At 39.7% G+C, this 24,757-nt stretch overlaps 2 protein-coding genes across 2 annotated transcripts in view; one reads left to right on the top strand and one right to left on the bottom strand.

Moving 5' to 3' along the window:
- Positions 1-16,845, top strand: part of LOC138599219 (plexin-B2-like) — a 180,961-nt gene extending 164,116 nt beyond the window's left edge. Inside the window, exons 29-43 of the mRNA XM_069670723.1 lie at positions 457-686; positions 2,258-2,439; positions 2,704-2,770; positions 3,447-3,593; positions 4,376-4,453; positions 4,801-4,879; positions 5,335-5,435; positions 5,740-5,821; positions 7,033-7,184; positions 7,459-7,619; positions 9,543-9,690; positions 10,432-10,496; positions 10,607-10,682; positions 10,840-10,914; positions 11,187-16,845. Coding sequence (XP_069526824.1) covers positions 457-686; positions 2,258-2,439; positions 2,704-2,770; positions 3,447-3,593; positions 4,376-4,453; positions 4,801-4,879; positions 5,335-5,435; positions 5,740-5,821; positions 7,033-7,184; positions 7,459-7,619; positions 9,543-9,690; positions 10,432-10,496; positions 10,607-10,682; positions 10,840-10,914; positions 11,187-11,291 — 1,748 coding nt within the window. The 3' untranslated portion in view covers positions 11,292-16,845. The remainder of the gene's footprint in view (positions 1-456; positions 687-2,257; positions 2,440-2,703; positions 2,771-3,446; positions 3,594-4,375; positions 4,454-4,800; positions 4,880-5,334; positions 5,436-5,739; positions 5,822-7,032; positions 7,185-7,458; positions 7,620-9,542; positions 9,691-10,431; positions 10,497-10,606; positions 10,683-10,839; positions 10,915-11,186) is intronic.
- A 2,665-nt stretch (positions 16,846-19,510) lies between these two features.
- On the bottom strand, positions 19,511-24,300 carry slc35e3 (solute carrier family 35 member E3). The gene is made up of 8 exons (XM_069671344.1): positions 24,131-24,300; positions 23,074-23,553; positions 22,700-22,810; positions 22,521-22,580; positions 21,421-21,519; positions 21,248-21,330; positions 20,952-21,036; positions 19,511-20,847 (listed from the first exon to the last, which is right to left on the bottom strand). Exons 2-8 carry the CDS (start codon positions 23,473-23,475, stop codon positions 20,746-20,748), a joined length of 942 nt encoding a protein of 313 aa, XP_069527445.1. The 5' UTR covers positions 23,476-23,553; positions 24,131-24,300; the 3' UTR covers positions 19,511-20,745.
- Between the last annotated feature and the right edge of the window lie 457 nt (positions 24,301-24,757).

The following is a 24,757-nucleotide window of genomic DNA, read 5'->3' as shown; positions in this document are numbered from 1 at the left end:
CTGAGAAGTGGAGAGTTACACGACTGATCGATTAAATCAGAATCGTGTGGTGAACTCAGAGCTCGCTTCGACCCACATGAAGGTTCCCGGAGTCCGAGCCGAGCAGCTGAGTGTGTCGGAGGAGTCTTGTTCCTCGTTGCGTTCACAGATTAGATGACGGCGCTACTTCTGACAGTTTTATCTCCATTATTTGAGCTCCTGCCAACACGACTCAGCACAAGCGGCTCTTTGGCTCACACTTCAGAAACTTCCCTTCAGGACTTGTTGGCGAGCTCGGTGGATCATTTCGGCTGAATGTGACAGCTCTGTTTGGAGCTCGGGGGGGGTCAGCAGACTCTTCACATATCAGGCTTTATCAAAGAGAATTAAAGATGGAGAATACTCCAGAATAAATATAAAGACACGCTTGCCTTTAAATAGACATAAATGACTGAATATTCTGTGTGTGTGTGTCAGATCTGATGATCGAGATGGAGGACCACACCAGCGACGTGAGCGAGGCCCGGATCCCCTTCCTGGACTACAAAAACTACACAGACCGAAACTTCTTCCTGCCCTCCAAGGACGGCGCCAATGACGCCATGATCACCAGAAAACTACAAATCCCAGAAGCCCGCAAGGCCATCGTGGCACAGGCGCTGAACCAGTTCTCCAACCTGTTGAACAGTAAAACCTTTCTCATCAATGTGAGTGTGAAGCTTCGTGGTCTCCTTACGTTCCTTCTTCCCTCCTCTGTCTTTCCTCTTTTCCTTTCCTTGCGTCTCAGTCGGAGGTTCGAGCATTCCTTACGGAAAAGGAATCCAGAATGCAGCCAACCAGAACAGGCCGTTATAGAGGGAGAGCACACACGCTGTCATTAGAAGCAGCTGCTTGTAGCTGCATTATAAGAATGTCCTAACAATAAATGTAAAGTAACATAAGTTACGGGCTGGTACAGCTCAGAGGGCTGGACCCCCACCCTCGGCCCTTTGCTGCATGTCATCCCCGTCTCTGTTCTCCACATATTTCCCGTCTCTCATCAGCTGTTTTACATAATCAGGGCGAAAAATGCTGCAAGATATAATCTTTAAAGTAACATAAATTAATGATTTTACCTCCTGATACAACAACACTACATTAAGATTCAAGCTAGAAGATAAGATGGTGTTTTTCTAACAAATTAAAGATCTGTAAATTATTGAAAAGTTGTTATTTTATATTTTTAAACCGTCTTTCTTCGTGTGTTTTCTCGTTATGGATCCATTTGGGCAGAATAAGACAGAAATCGCAGTAAAGATGCATCACGTGCTGACTCACAATATACAGTGTTCATGTTGTGTTTAAAATGCATGGAGAAGTTAAAACAAAGGATGCACGATTCTGGATTTTTTCCGATATTTTCCATCCCTTTCTGCCGATTGCCGATTTCAATACCGATATATTTTATGTTTTTTTCCACCTGATTGCAGAGAACATGAAGTCTCCCCTGTAGTGGAGCTGATATCATGCCGACTCTTACTGTAGTGGCCTGCTGGCAGATGCAGAAATAACACAACACAGTGTTTTTTAAAATGTACACACCCACTGGGCAACATAAGTACTTAAACTTAGGTTATGTACAAAATGCCATATTTATTGTTTGTAACATTTTCTTTCAATTAAAACTGTAATATTCATACAACTGGATGCTTCTCTCCCTGACACAGTCGTGACAGCAGCTATAACCAGGGCAAATTTTACCTGTTGCCCAGAACACATAAGATAAAATCCACCTCGCCGTCCGTTTCGGAAACTTTAAAAAACTGCCGCAGACATCTCGCACCCTTCTTCGTACTTGACAGAAGAGGCGTGGTGCAGCCAGTGCGCGGGCACACTTGCACCGAGTTAATGTCTTGGCATTACGTCGAGCTTTTTCATCGAGCATTTAGGCGGAATGAAAGCGTTGATTTATCAGTGGAAAATATCAGCAGAGAAATGAAATACCTGCCGATGCCGATAACATGTCGATAATATCGTGCATCCCTAGTTAAACTCATCTGCAAGAAAACATGAACGTTTTTAGTCCTCTCTAGAGTGGGGTAGTGATGCACGGTAGCCTCTAGTGGTCGAGAAAGGTATTACAATATCCATAAATGTCTTGATCACAAGAAACATTTAAAAAGCTTCTGCACCACCCTGAGTGAGGTCTCTTCACTCTTATAAATGTTTATCCTAACTGTCACGACTCTTCTATCAATTAACACGACAGTTTGAAATTCCACATTTTCCCCGCCTCTAGTTCATCCGCACGTTGGAGAGCCGTCCGGACTTTAACGCCCGGGCTCGGGGTTATTTCGCCTCCCTGCTGACGGTGGCGCTGCACGGAAAGCTGGAGTATTACACGGACATCATGAGGACGCTGCTGCTGGAGCTGATGGACGAACACGTGCAGAACAAGAACCCCAAACTCATGCTGAGGAGGTGAGGAGGGGACGGGTGCAACCACACTCGCACATGCTGACACAGAAGCTTCAAGCTGCAGAAAGAATGAAGCTGTTTTTAGTTTAGATCAGTTTATACGTCGTGATGCAGCTGAGTGTCAGAAAGTTTAAAGGTTTATTTATGTGATTTATTTATTTAAAGTGTATTTTGTTCCATCATCACAAACAAGCTTAAGTTTAAAGTGTTATAAAAACCATCTTGTGCAGCGTCCTGATGCTTCCCTCTCCTGTGTTGTGCATGTAGGTCGGAGACGGTGGTGGAGAGGATGCTGTGTAATTGGATGTCCATCTGTCTCTATCAGTTCCTCAGGGTAACACTCGTGCTTCAATTATTCTGTGTTTTTCTACTTTCTCTTCGATCTGTTCGTCCTCTTCTCTTTCTTCTTCTCTTGCTCCTTCAGTTATAATAGTCTGCAGGAAACCTTCTCTTGTCCGTCTCCCTCCGTGTTCCTCTTTCTTTCTGCTCCGTCTGTGTTTCATTTCTGCGAATTTGGACTTTTTAGGAGAGTCGGCTCTGACAGCTGCGGCTGGTTTTTTTTGTGCTGATGTTCAGTGTTTCTATAATTTAATATTCTCACACCGAAAAGTGTGTTCACGCTTCAGCTGCAGACCAGGTTTTTACACGATATGGACATTTTATATTTTGTTATTTTGAGCCTTAAACTGAACCGAGTCCTGACGGAGTCTGAAGGCTTTAAAACACGACCTTATCATTTAAACCAGGAAGCTTTTAATATTATTTCATGTCCGGCTGTCAGAACAAACTTACTTTAATGTATTTAAGTGTTTAAAATAGACAGAAAAACAGTTGTAAAATACAGCAAAGACAATTTTAAAAGTATTGTACACAAATTTAAAACTATTTAACATTTGTTTATTCTAACGTGAAAACAAACGGAGCGTTCTTAATGCTTTAACGATCAGTGTTTGTGTATTTCAGAATGAATTCAAACTCGTTAATGATTCTGTTTTCCGTCCTGATTTTAGGACACGGCAGGAGAACCTTTGTACAAACTGTTTAAGGCGCTGAAGCACCAGGTGGAGAAAGGTCCGGTCGACGCCAAGATGAAGAAAGCCAAGTACACGCTGAACGACACGGGGCTGCTGGGAGACGACGTCGAGTACTCCGTACTGGTTAGTTCACACGGGACACATGAAATACTGCAGAGTCAGGACGTGTGGATGTTTTAAACAGTTTAATGCAGAAAGAAAAGTCATTAAATATTCAGTGTTTTTCCATCGACTGTAATGTTGCTGAATAGAAAAGCTTCGATGTTAAACAGCTTATTCTTCTTTATTATAATATATTTAAAACGATTAATGGATGATTTAATGGATGTAAAGAAAGTAGATTTTAGTGATAAATAGTTTCTGCATTTTTTGAGCAAAAACAGCAAATTTTAACCTTTAAAACAGTTTTTACTGAACTGTTTTTTCTTTTGTTTTCCTTTGAATCCATAAAAAAGCCGAGCTGCATTAAAATACAGTCTTATAGTGATTTATATATCAACTTCCAAAACTACCGTAACAAATTAAAAGCAGGAGGATCATTAAATACAAATCACAGTAAAAATAAAACAGTTAAAAGTTCAAACATGTCCAGTTTGACCCTACAGGGCCTCCATACTTTTCTAATGTGAGGATTTGCTGCTGTTCTTTATAGACTGAACATCTTCATGTGTTGGACGAATGTTCAGACATAATAGGACGTCATCATTCCCTCTGAGAAACTGGGATCTGCTGTATTTCACTATTTATTTTGACATTTCATCAAATACACTAAAAAATTCAGCAACTTAATCAATAATGAAATCAATCGTTAGCTGCAATCCTAGTTCTTTATTTCGCTCACAGTGCATCTACTTTCATTCCAGAGCTTAAAGGCAGTGTGTGTGTGTGTGTGTGTGTGATGTCAGACTCTGCAGGTGTTGGTGCACGGGGAGGGACCAGATGTGACTCCAGTGAAGGTGCTGAACTGTGACACCATCTCACAGGTGCGTTTGTTGTTGACGTCAGGAGACAAAGATTTTAGACTGTTGATTTTATATATTATACTGTATGCTGAACATTTTAGGATCCTGAATTCCCTTTAAAAACACGGATGTTTCTGTAATGTGTGTTTAGTTTCCGACCTTTAATTTTGGCTCCAAGTTAATTCCATAAACGTCTATTCGTAAAACCATCTGTAACATTTTTTAGACAGGAAGTCGGCTCTCCTCCCTCCTGAAAGGATGGCTCTGTCGTGTTTCTGTGATCAGTGGTATATTTTGCGCTAATAATTGCGGATAAAATCTAGCGTGTCAGCTTTGTCTCATAAAATCTGAACATTCTGTTTCTCCAGGTGAAGGAGAAGATCATCGATCAGGTGTACAGAAATCTGCCGTACTCGCAGAGACCGAAGGTGGAGAGTGTCGCACTCGGTAAGACGCAAACAATTATTATACTGAAATGTGTAAAAAATACTTATTTAGCTGTTAGTCATGAAAGGCTACAAAACAACTTTTAGGGTCACAAAGCAGGAGCGTGTCGCCCCCTGGAGGTCTGTGTTTGAACTGCAGGGTCGGAGTCAGATTTGGTGGCAAAAAACTAAAATATTTAAGCATTTTTAAGAGGAAAAAAATCATACATAGATGCTTTATAGAATCACAAGTAACATAAAAACACTCAAAGAGGGAGATTTAAAGATTTTATATTTTTGTTTGAACTTTTTTTCCATGTTTTTAATAAATTACCTCTGTTTCATCTGGTGTCTCATCAAGGTCAAGATGTCTTTTGCAACAGACAAGACACAAAACAAAGCTCGACAAAATCACAGTTGTGTCTCTTGTGTTATGAAAAATACACATTTAAAGTTGATTGTCTTCTCCGTCCACAGAGTGGCGTCCCGGCTCCACGGGGCAGATCCTGTCCGACCTCGACCTGACGTCCCAGAAAGAAGGACGTTGGAAGAGACTCAACACGCTCGCTCATTACAACGTGAGTTTCGTCTGATAAAAGTGTGCACTGGATTTCTCTAAGGGAGGTGGGGTAATTTGCTTCTGTGTGCTGAGTTCAGATCTTTTCTTTTGCAATGAAATGTCCAAAAACTGACTCGGAGAAATGTCAAGCAGCGTGGGACTGGATAGAAACTCTCACACTCCTCCGGTCCCTCCTCTTTGACATTTAAAGAACATCATTTGTTGAAAACGCTGCTGTGAGATAAAGTGCATTTTGATAACTGTGGGTGAAGTTCAGTTACAGAGATTCAAGATGAATTTCTCTCTTTATTTGTGTGTCGCAGGTTCGGGACAACGCCACGCTGGTTCTGTCCAGAGTTTTGCACACACAGTCCTTCCACCAGCACCAGGACAGCTATGAAGAGAGTATGTACACGCACAGGCACACAGGCTTCTCCTACAGTCAGCGAATCTTTCTGCTTATTTAGTCGCTTCTGACTTTACAATGAAAATGAAAAATACAAAATGTAGCAGTAGAAATGTTTTTACGTTCAAAACTTCATGTTCAAAATCTTCAGTTTCATCTTAAAGTCAAAGAAACCTAGATTTAGACTTTCTTTTTTTCCCGAACTATATGTAGGAACACCGTATTGGTCCGGATATAAGACCTACATCTGAAAAAGTGGGGTCGTCTTATTTTAGTTTATTATGTTTAGAACAGTAGACGGCGCTACTCATCTGTAAAGTGAGTGTACTCCTCATGACTGAGGCCAGCCGTCACTCGCAGCTACAGAGCCAGCGGGATAAAAGATGGAGAGACACGGTGATCGTCGGGAACAAAGAGGCTCCAAAGTCGGCCAAGTTAACAACAACTGATGCGGAGTTATGATGCTGATTTTAAGATAATTATCAATGCAGCAGAGTCATTAAACAACTGTCAAGCAGCCAAGAAACACGTGTCACAGAGGGTAATGTCCGAAGGCCACAAGCCCAAAAAGGACGTCTTAAAAATGCTAACAGTCTTAGCTAACAGATGCTAACAGAGAAAATCGTACCGTGGTCCTCAAAGCGGCCGCTTCCAAGAGACAGGAGAGTGTGTGAGTGTGTTACTGACAAACAGATCGAAGGAGGGGTCATCTTATAATCAGGGCTTTCTTATATTCGGACCAACACGGTATATATGAGGACATAAGAATCATGTGGAGCAGTGTTATCTGAACCTGTTTTTCTGTTTGTATTCATGCACCAGCTCCAGAGAATAAAGGTAACGACGTTTAGGTTAAAAACAAAACATACAATAAAAAGTATTCACAGAAAATTGTGGCATTTCAATAAAGTTGCAGCGAGTAACGTCAGCTAACGAAACAGTTTATCGACTTCTTTCTTCACTTTTTGACGTTTTATTTTGAAAACAAGAGGATCAAACAAACACCTGTTACATGGGGAATACAAATTTATCTGGATTTAAACATAATTGGGAAATGTATAACTCAGTTTTAAGAAATTTTAATGAAGACATTTTATGTATTTTACCTTTATCGTGTTCTCTCTGTTAGTTGTTACTCCGTAAATGTCGGGCTGAAGTCCTGAAAAGCTGTGAAATCTTTATAGACATGTTTTTTCTCTCTTATAAAAAGAAAACGCTCTGCTTGAGGACGACAACACCTTCCACCTGGTGAGGCCGGCAGATGAAATCGACGAGGTGAAGTCGAAGCGGGGCAGCATGAAGGACAAGGCGATGACCAAAGCCATCACGGAGATCTACCTGACCAGGCTGCTGTCTGTGAAGGTACGGCTGCAGATGATCGACACGTGTGTGGGGTCGGAAAGACGCACGATTTCATAATAATGTCATTCGCTAGATATGATATAAAAATGTACGTACAGGGTATTTATTGCTGCTCCTCCAGCAACAATATCTTTTCACTCTACCCCAACTATTACTTAATTTCATCATAACCGGAGAACCAAGGTGATAAAAGACGTGCAGGTATCATGTGTAGAAAACAAGTGGAAACAATTTCAAACGCTTTATATGCTGTGTTTGTGTGTGTGTGTTTCAGGGCACTCTGCAGCAGTTCGTGGATGACTTCTTCCGCAGCGTGTTGGGTTCGAGCTCCCTCGTCCCTCCGGCCGTCAAATACTTCTTTGACTTCCTGGACGAGCAGGCGCTGAGGCACGACAACGTGGACGAGGAGACGCTGCACATCTGGAAGACGAACAGGTACGTTAAGTACACGCTTACTCAGTTTTTAAATGTTATGTGGAAATTAAACACAATTCTAAACATTTAAAAGCTTGAAAATATGTGAATTTGTTTATTTTCCTGATAAATCCTTGAATTTATAATTTATTACATATTAAATTGAGTAATAATTGCCCTTTTGGTTCTTGTACATTACATCCTCGATATTGTAAACTAAGAGAAAACTAAAACATTGACAACTCTCCTTTGACGTCATTCCAACAGCCTCCCGTGGATCATAAGCTCAATAAATTGGTTGATATATGATTCTTGAAATGATTCAAAGTCAGCCGATTCTCTTCAAAGCTCCTCTGAATCTCAGCTGGAGATGAGACCTGCGCGGAAAACCTGCTAACAGGAATAATTTAGCTGCTTCTCAAGCTGTGTGTGTGTGTGTTAAAACTCATCAGCTAAACTAAAGTGTAATTATGTCCTCATCACTGCTAAACCAGGCAGCAGACAACTTAAAAGCCTGATCTGTTATCAGGGCGGATAAATGACAACACAGAGAAGAAGAGAAGAAGGAGAGACTGATTTTTTTTCCCCTTAGCGGCTTTCAAACTGGCCTTGAGCTTCACCTGTCAATCATCAGGAAAATACACACACAGATACGCTGGAAAATGAAAAATTCATCGGATGTAGTGAATTATTGAGGAGGGTTACGATCTGTGGAGGAAGAGACGGCAGGAAGAGATGAAGGGAGGGGAAACTTTGTGTCAGGGAGCCTTAAAAAGTCTGGATAAGACTGAAATTGACGGTGGTGGAATGTAATTAAATACACAAACTTAATAATACTCTACTTCAATCAAATTAGGAGGCTCTTGTACTTTGTGCTTCTCAACTTTTAGCTGCAGATTGTCAGTTTTTTCTGGATGAAAGAGTGACAGTTGCTAGCAGATGTGATCAGATGTAGCCTGGTTGCTAATTAAGCTAATATTAGTTTACACTCTATATAGTAGCACCCAGTAAAGGCTAACCAGTGTGAAATCCCAAATTTAGCCAGTTTTTCCTGTCTGAAATATTTTCTGTTGCTAGCAGATATAAGCTTAGCTACCTAGCCACAAAGCTAACGTAAGTTTCATTGTATTGCTTTAAACAGCAAATCATCTAGCTAACAGACTGTTGCTAAAGATTTAAATTAGCATAACAACAGCTTTTAATTGTTGATTATTTTCCAGATTAAGTGTAATTTTTACAGTCTTTCTGTTTCTCAGAGTCCCAGATTATGTCTTAAAAGTACATATTTTCTGTTAACAACAGTCCAAAAACCAAAGATATTTAGTTTACAATCATAAAAAAACAGAGAAAACAGCTTATCCTTTTAGATGTAGCCTGCTGCTAATTAAGCTAGCATTAGTTTACACTCTATATAGTGTGTTTTTGTATAACAGTATAAAGATAGTCCAAAAGTATGATTCATCTCTTTTCAATCCCTGAATAGCTGCTTAATTAAATCCAATAAAGAGCAGTCCTGAATGCTACCATTAGCTTAAACATCGATAACTAGTTTTGATGTAACCTGTGTTTCCACAAGTAATAATTTGTTGAGTTGTGTTCTTCACTTTTAAAATAGCGCTGAGTCACTACTCAAGATAGTAAGCTAGTTAGCCCGACAGGCGAACGTTAGCTTATGTTAGCGCATACGAACATGCTGTGAGTCCACGTCTTGATGTTTTGACTTTGGGTTTTTGGCTTTAAATGCAAGTTATCTCTTACTTCATAATAAAATGTAGTTAATAAGATAAGTCATATTTAAACAATGTCAGTTTGTTAATCGTGTCCGACAACTTTTTAGCCAATTTTTTGGAACTTTTATAATAATGTCACATCCAGTTTCAGGTATTCTTTATGACAAGATTTCAAAGCAGATGGTCTGACGCACGTCTTTTCCTGTGTCCTCAGCTTGCCTCTGCGGTTTTGGGTGAACATCCTGAGGAACCCCCACTTTATCTTTGACGTCCATGTGACGGAGGTGGTGGACGCGTCGCTGCACGTCATCTCTCAGACCTTCATGGACGCCTGCACCAAGACGGAGCACAAACTCAGCAGAGTCAGTTCATACAAATGCAGATTACACGACGTGTTATGAGTCTGCTGTTTAACTCAAACTGGATTTATGTCTCTAGGGGAGGTGGGGTGAATTTAACAGCGATTGCACGTATATAGGCACTTTTTCATCCCCAGCCACATTAATAATTACAGCTACAATAAGCTACAGTTTTCTCAGTGAATTGCTGGTCTCCTGTAATTTAAATCTGGTCCAAAGCCACAACCTTGTATTTTAAAGTGGATTTTTCTGCATGAAAGGCTGCCTGTCCTTCATATTTTTTATTAACTCAGTGTAAAATTGGATTTTTTTGTGTTTGTGATTGCTAATCTGACAGATAGAAACATGCCAGTTTGGGAACCAATATGACAACAGAAAAAATTAAGCAATCAGGAGACCCCTTAAAGCTTGTGAAATGTTCTGTTGTAATGTCCGCTTTGGGAAAGTATTGGTTATTCTCATTTGAGCCTGCGTTTGTTTCCTTTTTCGGCAAATTGTGACCATTAAAAGTAAGCCGAAAAAAATAGAAAAGAAGAGTTTCTGGGACACTGCAGGTCGAGGAGGCAGGCTGAGTTTAAACTGGCTGCAGAAGAAGAGTTAATTGCAACCCTTAATCACAAAATAACGCCTGGACAGTTTGAACTTCACACACTGAGGATAATTAACAACAGTACAGGAGCAGTTAAGTGTTGCTTTTTGAAAATTAAGTTAATCATTTATCTTTCTTCTCTCCCTGGTTTGCAGGAGTCTCCCAGCAACAAGCTGCTCTATGCAAAAGAGATTTCAACGTACAAGAAGATGGTGGACGAGTGAGTCTGCTGCACTAAATATACATTTGAAGTTTATACTCTCGTCTTTGCTGTTGGTTTCCTTGATAAAGGAGAGGATATAAAGTGTTGACTGTGTGTGTATTTTCCAGTTATTACAAGGGCATCAGACAGATGGTACCTGTCAGTGACCAGGACATGAACACACACCTTGCTGAGGTGTCCAGGGTATGATCTTTTTCAACATATGCCTTACTGAGAGAAGGGTAGATAGACTGTTGTTACATGTCTGTGATATCTACCTGAGGCTTTGAGGAGAAAAACATCTTCTGTGGTACTTAAGGGGCTTTCAGCTGTTTAATATGAAACCTTGGTCTTATTACAGCAACACACAGACAAGCTGAACACCCAGGTGGCCTTACATCAGCTGTACCAGTACGCCAGCAAGTACTATGATGTGGTAAGAAATGTCTTTCAGTTTGAAAATGTAATTTCATGCAGTTAAGTTTCTACTTCTGTGTGTAGTGATGAATCATTGAGATCCAAAAGTTTAAATTGCATCTTTTGTTTGTGCTGTTACACTGAGCTGGTGTTTGTGTTTTTATGAGTATTACTCGTCAAAATGGTCTTCTAGTTATTATAAAACATAATGCGTCTGTTCACGGAAAGATCTTTACTCATTAAAAACAGAAATCTCCCACGAGAATTTTAAATTTTTATTTTCTTCTTCAGATCATCCAGTCGCTGGATGAGGACCCAGCAGCCCAAAACAAACAGCTCACCCTCCGCCTCCAACAGATCGCTGCCGCCCTGGAGAACAAGGTCACTGACCTTTGACCTCTGACCTCATGCAGGGGTCAAGGGGGAGAAGCTTTCGGCTACTAAAACACAGGATGTTGTTTTCCATTTTAGGACGCAAAGGAGGACGAGCTCGTGGACTCTACTGTATGTTTGACTATGTAAGGATTGAAGTAGGAGGGGCTAGTAGAGACACAGGAAGCTGTTGACCATGTAAGGAGTTATGGGACTTTGAGTATGGACATAAGTGTTAAAATACCCAGTGGTGGAATATCTACTACAGTTGAATGGTTTACTTCCACTTGGCATCCCGAAAGAAGAACTAAGGAGGGATGCAGAATGGCGACCTTGATATGGCTGCAGATTGGAGAACTGTGAAATCAAAGGGTTATTTTTTTAATCTCAGCTAGGGCGTTCAGTTTGTGTAATCCTCGGACCTAGCTGTTTCTGTGTTTGGCTTCTCTATACTACAAAGTTTAAGTTTAAAGATCCAAGGACTGAAGAAGAAAGTGCCACACAAGGAATGAAGATTTTTGGATAATTGAAGAATATAAGTGAAGTAATGAGACATTACCAAATATTTTCTTTTTGCCACTCAACCCTTTTTGAAGTTCTGAAAGAATAGCGTCTCCAGGACGCTTTGTGACCACTTGTTCCTTTTTGTATCACAGCATAGTTTATGAACTATTAATGTTGGGCCCATTTGCCTGGTCTGAGGTCAGTTTTTGTCCATGGGAACAAGGAAATGCGATCCCTCGATCGCACATTGTGAACGGTTTTCATCCTAAAGTGTGAAAATGCTTGGATGCACTTTCCTCAATAACGAACCAATGAAAACCCACTACGGTACACACCTCTGGCCAATTAGGGTTCTTGGTTTATCTTGACGGCACAAGTAATGAGAGTGAATTCAGGGTACGATGAGTGAAGTCCAAAAATCATGGCCAAATGTTGTTTTTCATATCAGATTGTGTGTTTCTACGCTGATGACACTGTTTGTTTTGTTTAGTATTATTCTTTGTATGCAGGCTTAACGCAGAGGCTTTGCATTCACATATACATCATTTTTAATGGACTGATACAGTGCCACTTAGTTTTTATTTCTGTAAAGTGTTATCAGGGTGGTCTATGATGTCATATCCTGTGTGTAAGTGCGTGCGAGTGTGTGTTATTATCACCAATGCGGCTCTTGTTTTTACTTCCTGTGAAAAATCATGACTGCCTTTAATCATGTGGTCTAATCAGCCAAACACTTAAAGTGTTTTTGTTTTTATAATCTGTATGATTTTACTTCTCTTTCAATACTCCCATCATCAGATGTTTAATGCTGCATTCTGTTTTTCTGTTTAAGTGCACGCATAAAAGTGTCTTCTAAAGACAGCGTATCCATCCATCCTTCAGAAAGGCTTCAAATAAGTCTAAGTTCGTACGGTGTTAAATTGCTTTGAATCCAGTAATAACCGGCCCCCATCAGTCTCCTTTGAGCTGTAATATTAGAAAACAATTAGCATCTAACACAACCTGACCACTAGACACAGTTTAACACTTTACTTGATTTCACCATGGTAATGCAGTCAGGTTAGCTGCAGCTTTCCAGGGAGTCCAAGGTAAATACATTTTTAAACACAGCAAAAATATCTAGACACTCAACAGTTTAAAGGCCTGTGTCCACTAATTTTCTATTCAAAACCAATGCAGCTCAGCGTTTTCAGTAGTCAGCCAATTCCGACCAATCAAATTCAAGAAGGGGCGGGACCTACAATATCAACTTTTTCAACCACAATAGCGGAGGAGAAGCTAATCCTTTCGTTTTTCGAGGGTACAATTTCGAGGTGTAGAGCTGCTGCTAACGCCAGGACACGATTCCTTTACATTGTTTTCTTTATAAATTCTCCCTGAATAAAAGCAAACACAGCAATTTAAAACGGACTCAACGTCACCAAGGGAAGCCGAAGTGCCGTCAGACAACTTTAGTAACCTAGCAACAGTAAACGCCAGTGAGAAGTGCTCTTAAATTGAGGTTGTGGGTGCTGCCAGCGCAAAAAACATTAGTGGACACAGGCCTGAACAGGCATGAAAAGATGTTGTTTAACACTAATGGGATGGCAGATTAAGAGGATTCCACATCATTGGCAATCATCTCGGTTGTTAAAAAAATGCAACAGCGCTTAAACCCGCCCCATATTTGAGAAACGGTTTTGATTGGCCCGACCTGAATCAGGTCAACTGGAAATCTATCTGACCGGGAACAGGACCAGAAGCATCTTTTAAAGCAAATAAAACATGAGACAAGATTCTTCTGGTTCAGATGCAAGAAAAACAAAAGAACATTTTTTGGGGACGAAAATATAAAAGAATTAACAGATTTTATTTTATTTTTTTAAATATTTTAAATATTTTTATTTTTCACGCCACATTAAAATCGGATCACAGTACAAAATTATTCAAGACAAAAATACTTAATGTTGTCCATTTACCATATTTTTCGATTTAATTATGACACAGTTATTGCATACTTGAAAAAGAAACACATGTTACTACATCTACTTATTTGTGTGTGTGTTTTTTTTATTCAGGCATTTTTGATCTCCAATATCATCCTACACAAAAACAACTGTCTGATTCCCAGGTAGTCTTTCATTCTAGAGAGACTTTCTTTTATCCGTGTACCCTGCCATGGCGTCATAGATATGCATGATTTTGTCCTCCTTATTCTGCCCGTTCAATGTTTCATAATGTTCATGAGGTTTGTTAAAACACAACTCGGCTGGTTTGTTTCTGGCTTTGCTGAAACTTGCACAAACCCTGTTGAAAAAAGAAAGTGAGGGAAAACTGTGTGAATTGAAGTTATTAGTAATTGTGTAACAGTGTTTGGGTTTAAGTGCCGTTACACCACTTAAGTGTAATTTCTGCTCTTATGCTACATATTAATCATTGTCACCATTGAATCACCATAGATATTCTTTGCCTTCTGAGCCCAGACGACGTGCTTTATGTAGAGCTTGAGTTAAAATCAAAGATTAAATATGCAGTTTGTAAGCTGGATGAACTTCCCCTGGCCTTCTGGGAGAGAAAGATTTCTGCTGCTGAAGTTGCTGTTTTTGTTTTTTCTGTTAAGGTGGATTTATTGATTCCTCTGAGGTTTCAAGTCTCACAAACTGCATCTTTAAATTCTGAAGCAATACGACTTTAAAGGGTGGTGCTGTATCTTTGTACTCCTTAAACTTTGGATGGACACACTGCAAGGTTCTGACTAGATTTTGGCACCACATAACCTCCAGATACAAAGACTGAAATGAACACATCTGAAATGTTTTTGTTTTTTACTTTTACAAGCTTTTTTTGTGGACATTTCTGTCTCAGAAATGTGTTTATGAAAGCCACTTTAGTGCCAAATAACATCGAGAATCTATCCTTTGCCTGTCGTTTGAGTTGTATGTTTGATGTGTGTAGAACCAAGAGGAACAAACAGTTGTGTATAAAATGATCTGGTGGTACTTTTATTAAAATGCTGTTGAAATATGAAACTTTTTGGGAGGTTCTGATGCTAAGATATGAGAAGATGCTTTGCTAAATTTCACCAGCATTTCAGAGCAAACTGCCACACTTGCTTTTGATGTTCAGTCTGCCGGAAGAAAAGTGTCTCATTGTTTTGCAGATGTAAGAGCTCATATTCCGCTTACTCTACAAGTCTGGTTTATAAATTGTACAATATGATACATTTAATTCCTGTGAAGAACAATATTTATCTCTAAAAATGTCTCTACTTCTATTGCAGCGCCAACTCTAGCTTCTTTCTGCCTTCTTTTTGCCACCATGGAGTGCCTTAAAGAGTAGAACTGGAATTAGATTTGCAAGTAAAAGCAAAAAGAGAAATAAACATATTGTAGAAGGTTTACTGCATGTTTGTGGTTCCTAAACTGGAAGGTCACAATGGAAAACAAGAAGTTTTAAAGTATTTTTGCAAAGTTGCTGTCAGACGTTTTAACAGCTTGCATGAAAACTAAGACTGGCGTACCTTAAATTGTATCAGGCATTCAATTCCCAAACATCTCACAATAGGAAGAAACACACTCAACCCACTGAATTTATGTAAAACAAAACAAACTTACACAGATGAAATGCTGATAAAATAAACTGTACTGAAAAGAGGGCTGGAGCCGGTTTCACCAGCTGTTCATAAAGTTTTTACACTTAACTGAAATTAAATAGTTTGTGCCTTACAAGCTAGTTCTTTAACACAGATGACTTATCAAACATTCAATTTATCTAATTTTTCCAAAGCATAAAAGTACACAATTACCAAATATTATATTCACATCTAGTTGCTAACAGGTGTAGCTTTTGTGTAGCCTAGCTAACTGAATCAAGTGTCAAGCTTACGTTAGCTAAAAATACTAAAGTAACGGTAACGGTAATATGATCGACTTATCCGACCTGAAACATGATACGTGCTGTTAAAAACAACCTAAATTTGTCAGGTTTTACAAAGATAACATTTAAACGTAGTCAAATAACAATAAATTATGAGATATCATTGTTAGGTTAGCTTAACCGTTTATTTCCTTCACAGTCTTAATTGTATGAATACAACTAAAACCCATATTTCTCCACATATGCAGACCTAACTAGAAAAAACGACCAACCTTTTATTGAAAAAATTATTTTTTTTCCCTCCATCCTAAACTCCATTTTCTCAGAGTTAGCTCACTAGCTTGTATTGGTGCAGTGCCTTGTTGGATAGTGCTGTAGGCTATCAAAGCAACCGGTTTACACATTACTAAACTAGCTAAATCACGTTACTGTACTGGCTAAGACTGAAAATAGCAATTAGTAACGTATTAGTAAAGAATTTTGAAAGGATTTCATGTTAAAACTTCATGTGAATTTATGAATAGTTGCAATCAAATACTGGGATCTAGCCCTCTTATCTAGCTAACGTCATTTATGCTAACATCTCAGTGGGCCTGATCACAAAGGACTTCTTTTTAGGGTGTTTGAAGCTTTTCCCTTTAAGACATTTTCAACCTCTCCTCTCAACTGTTGGTTTGACTATCACACAGCTATCTTATCTGCATATTCCCCTCGCTTTGACACAATTTAGTAAATATTCATAGGATGGGACCTGCCTACGGGATGTTTAGTTGAGTGGTTTTCAGAGGCATTGAGGTACAGGAAAGGATCAGCACAGGGAACTTCACTGTAAGTAGATCTATTTGTCCGCTGTTTGAGGATCTGTGTGTGTAATTATGTAAAACTGAAGTGTATTAAAAAATATTGTTTTCAAGGTACAAGTTTAGAGTTTTTGAATGTTATAAAGAACCCACTGGTACTGATGTTGTTACCAACATCACAAAGGCTTAATGTGTTTATACCATTGTATAACAGTTTGTACATCAAATACAACTCCTCCATTGTTTATTCTTGTAACATCATTGTAGGAAACAAATGGTTTGGATGGACTGGACCAAGAGTAGACTTTGAAACAGACAAAAACAGCATCATCAGTAACCAGGAACCAACTGGTCTGGAGCCCAAATCGGTGACTCTTCTAAGGAAGTGGAGAAGTGGGCAAAAAAATCCAGATCTGAGACATCCAAATATCCAATAAAAGATGTTTATACAAAAGAAAAGTCTTGTTTTACTTTTTGGTGTCTTCATATATTTTCTTTGGGGGGAATGCTTTTCCCTTTCTTGCCGTGACTAAGATAAAAATAGATTGATACCAGACTTATTTCTGTGCGTTAAACATCTACCCCAAGCTGGATGCTATAAGCTTAGCTTAGCACAGAGACTGGAAGCGAAAAAAAGCCAGCTTTGCTCTGTCCAATGTTCAAAAACATATTGTATAGCTATAAACAAAGGTTAAAAAAAATTAAATGTTTGTGGTGGTTTATTTGTGTAGTTTTTGCTAAGCTAGGCTAACTGCCTCCTGGCTTTAGCTCAAAAACAACTACAAGGGTGGTATGAAACTTTTCAGCACGGAGCTCTCCACTTCCTCACTTGAAATATGACTCTTTAGATGATATTTAAAAGTCGAATGTATTCAGATTTTGTTATTCCTGCATAAAAACAAGTCGTGTCTGGATGTTTCACAGTGGAATACTTAACTGACAATCACTTTGATTAACCTCAGCCTGAGACAGCCTGAGGCTAGTTTAACTCGGAGTGGAGCTTCCCGTTTATGATTCATACAAATTGATAACGCAAGGGTCTCTGCTCACACAGCTCCCAAAAAACTCCTGAAAGAGACACTTGATTAATGATAATAATGTGAATTATTTAAATGAATAAAACAAACAATAACGCTAATTTACTTACAAATGTGTGTAGATATTTTGTGAACACCCCCTCTTGCAGTGTGGTAAGTATCTCTTCTTTTACATTTATTTTATTTTTGTATGCTGAGTGTTAGATTATTTACCATTTACTATGTAGGAACTTCAATTTAATAGATCAATGTGTGTTTTGACTGATGACACTATTACTGGTGAACAGTTTTAAGCACATTATATTAGAGATTAATGTGACAACACTGCCTCTGTGTGTTTTAATGAAGAACTACACTTTAAAGCTGGTCCAACAGACTGTTCCGCTCAGCCTCCCTCCTTCCCTGACATTGAGATATCTCTTGCTGTGAATGCGCATTAATTTGAATTAATCAGAAATGAAGAATCACAAACACTCCTACTTTTAGAAAAACACAACCCTTCAGCAAAGCTAAGATCTTATCTTTGGACAGAGAAAGGCTTTTGAGTGAAATGACTCAGTGTATTGCCATTTTTTTTTCCAAAAGGAGGCAGTAGAGATACATTTAATTATGTTTTTCTCCTTATTGATTTGGTAAGGGTCAGGTACAGGTTGTATTTTTCCGTCTCTTCTACTATATACTCGTACTTTGTATTGATTGTGCTCTTTAGGGTCTGTGTGTCCACTAACGTTGTTTTTTGCACAGGCTGGCAGCGCCCACGGCCTTCAGAGCGCTTCTCGCCGGCCCTAACTGTTGCTAGGTTACGAACGTTGTCTGGCGGCACTTCCGCTTCCGTTGTTAGTGACCGTTATGTCTGTTTTAAATTGCTCTGTATGCTTAATATTTGCTTTTATTCAAGGAAATGTTACAAAGAGAAGATAAAAATATGGGAAAAAATCATGTCCTGGCGTTAGCTTACAACTTTACTTACTCTATAGAGGTTTTACACATAAACTGACTTGCTACTAAAATAAAAGTTATATTAATACAATAATGTTTGATTACACTGATGGGACATTTTCCTGCATTATGAGTACTTTTACTTTTGGTAATTTAGGTTCATTTTTAATGGTAATAAAAACTCTAACTCCATCACTGTCTGTAAAGTAGTAGCAGTAGTTAAACTAAATGAGTCCTGCAGCTGAAACAGAAAGACGTCCTTGTTAGGTTGTTTCACAGCAGCTCTCAGATTTTCCTCCTCAGGGGAGTACAGATATTTCTACACACAAACCTCTTCACACTCATTCATCCATCTGAAATTTGCTCTCAGCACAGTCACTCCGTGTGTGTGTGTGTATGAGAGAGAGAGAGAGAGAGAGAGAACAAGGGTTGCTGTTGTACCTTCACTGACACAGTGTTAATGACACACACACAGACATTCAGTAGAACTTAACCTCAGCTCAGAGCAACAGGAACGCTACAAAGAGGAGCTGTTCACAACCAGGTGTGGTTATAATAAATTAAACTATGAAATCATTGTTTTAAGCCTGTTCACACCTTGTTGTCATAAATACTCATGTACTATGCCTGATTATAGTTTTTAGGTACTTTAATATTGAACTTTTTACAACACTACATTCCAAAAAGTAAGATATTTTCCACTTTTGGGAACCCCTGGTTAACTCCTTGTCATGCTACAGATGTCTTTGAGTTTAATCACTAGAGACGTTTCCCCCTCTTAACTTCTCATGAGGTTAAGGTCACACATTTTAATAACCGTTTGAGGCCAAAAGAGGATAAACTAGAAATCTTAACCCCAAAAAACAAAGATACTATTACGTTAGTTTTCATCACTTTGAAACATCAAATAGATTTTGCTGATAACACTTTTGTTATGCAGCTTCTTAACTTGTAATAAACTAAATGTATTGATGATATTTTTACTTAAATAAAAGATCTTCCAATGCTAAATGTCTGCAGCCACAGATAAACACTCTACAACCTGTCAATCAGCAGGCAAACAATCCACACAGCTCTTAGATCATAAAATCAATATTTATTCAGCAGATTGAAAATGTTGAACACAATTAAGTCAAATGTAAATGGTGAAGCTTTGCTCTGAATCTGCAGAACGACTGATCTCGCTCTGTCTCAATCTCTGCCCAGGTGCAGTCAGACTGAAGGCAGGACAATGGATCCTGGAGGTAAAATATTTTCCCAAAAGTAAAAAAAAAAAGTAGAAATTTGTGTAATCCAGTGAGCATGTCGTCAAAATATTAAAAAGTTTGATTAAAAACGGCTACAAAAAAACCAAAAATAAATTAAAGTAAATAAGAACAGCCTGAAACTATAAACTGAAATGTTGTAGACTTTAAACTCAAAGAAAAACACTTAATCACTGACAAAAAAGATTGATCTGTTTAAAGGCTCCGTTACACATACACAGATGTGGCTGAAACTCAGAGGACAGGACAGTGCATTATCTTCTATGTGTGGACGTTCTGAATGCTGCAGCCCAGAAAAAACATGACAGATCCTTTACAGACAGGACCTGACAGAAGGCATACACTGGACTGTTCAGAGCCCACAAACTGAACAGTTATTACACAAATCAAGGAAGTCGTTTGTTCTCATCTCTTTGAGTCTTTTTTTAAACACTATACCAAAACATAAAGGATGATGCACTCTGTTGAAATGTTTTGGTTGCCTTTAGCTGCCTTAGCAGGAAAAAGTATTATTTTACGCATTTCAATACTGTGATTATTATTATTATTATAATTGTAGTGTCTCCCTCCTGTAGTAGGTGAAGGTTTAGTACCTTTATCAGTCCTTTAACTCCGCCCACCCGATGATGACAGAAACCTTTTGTCTCCTTTTGATTAATTAGGAGGAAACCACACCCACAGACTTTATCAAAGGTGATCCAACCTGTCGACACAAACAGCAGGGAGTTAAAGCTGGAACATAAAGCTGAACGCGTCTGTGTGGAAGCCGTTTGAAAAAGGTTGTCCTGTCGATGAAAACACACGACGACTGTCTGATTTTTTGTGTAATTAAGCAGCTGAAGAAGTCGGACAGTCCGGCTGCAGGTGTGATGATCTTGACATCAGCGTTGTTCAGCAAAGCATCATGGGAAGAGCGTGACAAGGAGACGATGCGATTACAGGCCGTACACTTTAAGTCCTTTCAGGGACACCGCGATAAAATTATCTTCTCTTCTGCAAAAATACTCATAAAAATATAAAAGTATATATAAAAGAGTTCTCCACAGCAGGTGGCCGGCAGACTGACAGGTAAGCTAGCCTATGGTCTTTGAGCCAGGCGGCTCTTCCCCTCCTCCTGCTCGGCCAGCTTGAAGTGAGTGTAAGACAGGATGCCAGCCAGAGTGCAGAGGATACCCAATGCCTGAGTGTGAGACAGGAGGGCAGACAGGTTGAGAAAAAAGTGTTTGGAGAAAAATAATTGTTGGATTGAAGTTTGAATCGTCGTATCAGCACAGTAAGACTCACCTGGTTGAGTGACAGAGGGTCATGGAAGAGCAGGTATCCTCCAACCAGAGTGATGCAGAATTTAAAATGACCAAACATGTTGTAGCTGGGAACTAGAGTCAGGACAACAACGACAACACAGACTTCCTCCCCCCCTCCAAAGAAGATATCAAAATCAAAAAGCCCTCACACCTTCCCTAAAGAAACATCCAGACCTTTAAACCCCCTCCTTGAACCCACCAAACCCCAGTAAACACCTCTGAAACACCCTTCAGACCCCCAGAGGTCTTCTTGGTCTCCTGCGTATTTAAGGATACGTGACAGCCGAGGTGTTTCCAATGATCCAGTAGATGGATAAGTTGACCAGGAACGCCACCACGCCCGAGAAAAACACTGTCAGCTAAAGAGGAAGAGGAAGACATTGTTAGCCAGTTTGTGTGTGTGTTAAGTGTGTATTTAATAGTGTTGTGTGTGTCATGTTGAGTCTGACCAGAGCCGGCAGGGACCAGGGTCCAAATATTCCTCCGTCTCCAGTCAGCGGCTCAAACACAGGAACAACGCAGAGCAGGAAGCCCGACGACAGAGGAGCCTGAAGGGAAAGTCACTGTATTTTAATTACTGTCATTATGTAACATTATAGTTAAGTCCTACAAGTCCAACTCAAGGCCAGAAAAGTCCCAAGTCATGTCCCAAGTCAGGCTCCAAATAAAGACCACCAAAACCAGATTAATGAACAAAAAAATTTAGGCCAACAAGTCCCAAATCAAGTCCCTGGTTAAGACCAAACAAGTCCAAACTCGAGTGCCACATCAAGTTCCAAAAAAGTTCCAAGTTCCAAGTTAAAACCAAGAAATCCCAGTCAAAGTAAAGACCATCCGATCCAAATTATTAACAACAACAGGCCCAAGTAATCACCAACATGTCAAGGCTGTCAAATCAAAAGTGAAGTCCGACACAAAGGGTAACTTGTCCCAAATTCAACTCCCGGCCAAAAATAAAGAAGTCCAGACTCAAGTTTCAAGTAAAGACCATCAAGTCCCAAATAATGACCAATACTTGGAGGCCTACAAGTCCCAACTGGAGTCCGAGATCAAGCCCAAGGCCAAGTCCAAATTCTGTTTCAAGTCAAAGCCAAACAAGTCCTAAGTAAAGTCAAGTCAAAACTAAGAAGTCCCTGGTCAATCCCAAGTCAGAGCCAAGAAGTTCCAAGTCAAGTTCCAAGTGAAGACCATCAAGTCACAAGTAATGAAAGTGAAACCCCAATTCAAGTCCCAAGTCCCGGCCGACACAACACATCAGGAGTCATGTCCCAATTAAAGGGGACAAAACCCGACCCTTCCTTAGCGGTTACACCAGAAAGCAGCTGCTAGCATGATAAATGTTACAATCAAACAATCAGTGTATTAGGGAGTATTGACTGTGCAGTGTTTCCAATCAGAAAATAAACTGATAGGAGAGACTTTATATCAGGTTATATTGAGCTGAACCTTGTACCGTTACAGCCACAAAATCAGTTGCTCTTACAAAGATCAGTATCAAATATTTTAGTGGCACCAATGGTTACTACCTGTCTGTAATGCTGAGTCATACCTGATAGTACAGGAGCTGCATGGAGTTCACCTGGAGCTCATGTTGTTTAGCGCCAACCCACTGGAGAGAGAGAGAGAGAGAGAGAGAGAAATGACGGGGAATTAGAGAGAGATTCATTTGATATAAACCACTTCCTGTCTCAGAGATGTGAAGTGTGTGAAGTGTTCACAACTACTCACCACTTGGTAAAGCGATGTCACCAGAACACCCAGCGTTGCAAACACCGTCCCCAGCAGGTTGAACCGCACATCATAGTACGAGTTCAAGATCACCCCTAATGTTATGGGCACCTGGAGAAGCCAAGGAGACATTCAAACCACACAAAACAACCACTTTTATTTCATTAAAAATGTTGATAAACCTGCAAAACTTTTACAAGAAGCCCTGAAACCTCTTGATCCTAGACGTGGATCCAACCCGGAGCTATATTTTTGTACCGTTCTCCTTATTTTTGAGCTAATGGTCAGTAATGAATGGAAAATATTGACAAAAAGCACCCTGGGTTGCATAGTTACTACTTCCAGAAAAAGGAGATGACTAAAACTTTCCTTACCAGTGTCAGTTTGATCTTGGTGGAGAAGGTCTTCTTGTAATATGTGGTCTGGATGAGGATGATGACGGGTGTGGTCATGGCTTTAGCCAGCTGGTACGTTCCTATTGAGTTGTTCTGCAGGGAAAGGTTGGTGAAGGCCACGAAACCACAGAAGCTCAGAGCCAGCCACACAATCCTGCGAATTGGAAGGCTTTTTGGAGAGAAAATGTCCATTTTTTGGCAGATGTAGAGTCCCAGCCAGGTGACCACAAAGTGAACGAGAGTCAGGGTCATGTTCGGGAAGCCATAGTGTACGTAAATCCACTTGTTGATAAAGACGATGCAGATGGAGGACAGCAGGTTGACCAGCAGGCCGGCGATGATGCGCCTGTTGGCTGAAAAATTAAACAGCGACTCCGCCATGGTTCTGGAAGTTTCCTAGCTCAGCTTAGCCCAATTCAACTTTCTTAATCTTAGTCTTAGTCCAGTTTGCTGTTCACTCTGAAAAACAGAGACAATGTTCATGTTAGGGCTTTAATTAGATAAACTGTAAGGGTGATGTTTGAAATACAAATTAAACTTCCTGGTGAGAGGTCACTGTCAAAAACAAATTAATAACAATCTAACACTGATATTGGCATTTTGCTGGGTTTTACTTTTGAAAGTTTACGCTGTAAAACTTGCACAAAGTTAGTTGTAACGGTAACCATGACACCGTTAGCTGTCACATAAATCTACTGTTAGTGACGTAAAGTACTGACGACGGTTAGCTAAGAATATACTAAACTAGCATTAAATCGTAATATTTAAGTAGTATATAAATACCTCAAATGTATACTTACATGCAGTCCTTGAGTTAATGTACTTAACTACTTTCTGTCACAGGCAACTAACTAATAACGCATCTATAAGACGATTTTTAGGTGTGTAACGGTTAATGGTAAAATAGCGTATTTTTTTAAATGGAGTTTGGCGTGATACTCTGGACATGACTACAACATGTCTGACTGCCTGTCTGTCTCTCTCTCTCTCTGTGCCTGTCTGTCTGTCATTCTGCCACGCAATAAGAAAACTTTACCTGGGGTCTCCATCTTCCCACCTGTCTCCCCCTCCGTTACTCTCTGCCCGTCTCGCTCCGGCCAAACAAACACCACGGTGAGCTACCGGACCGTGTGTGCGTCTCTCCGCGGCAGTCTGAACTCCAGTCTCGGCCTATGCAGCAACGAATCCCCGCTGCCGTTCTGGGGGACTTTCTTTCCTGGTCTCCTGCTGGACACAGCAGTCGTGATTTGTGCTTAAAAGCCGCCCTGTATGTTCCTGTTTCCTTTATGTTTAACACCGGTTAACATGCATGTAATGGGTAACAGCGCCTGCTAGTGGACTGGATGAATTGGAAAAAAGGTATATGATAAAGAATAGAATAGAATAGAACTTTATTAATCCCGAAGGAAATTCTTGTGCCAGGTTGCTCCAAAGTTGCAGTACAAAAACGAGAAATACAAAAGAACTCAAATATAAGTGAAATATACAACATAAAGTGTATAGAAGTTAAATGCCGAGAGACAGTGCCTCATAAAATAACTATAGTACATTAAGATATTTACAAAATAAAGCTTAGTAAAAAGTAATGGTGCCAGTTACAATGACAGTTGTATTTGCAGTGAAAATAAGAAGTAATTAAAACCTTATATTAGATAAATGTGTA

The sequence above is a fragment of the Semicossyphus pulcher genome, unplaced genomic scaffold, assembly GCF_022749685.1.
Source record: "Semicossyphus pulcher isolate SPU_LCO1_2020_fin unplaced genomic scaffold, fSemPul1.0.p SCAF_20, whole genome shotgun sequence".
Classification (NCBI taxonomy): Eukaryota; Metazoa; Chordata; class Actinopteri; order Labriformes; family Labridae; genus Semicossyphus; species Semicossyphus pulcher.
Note: the sequence above shows the minus strand (reverse complement) of the source record. Positions and strands in the feature narration are given on the sequence as shown.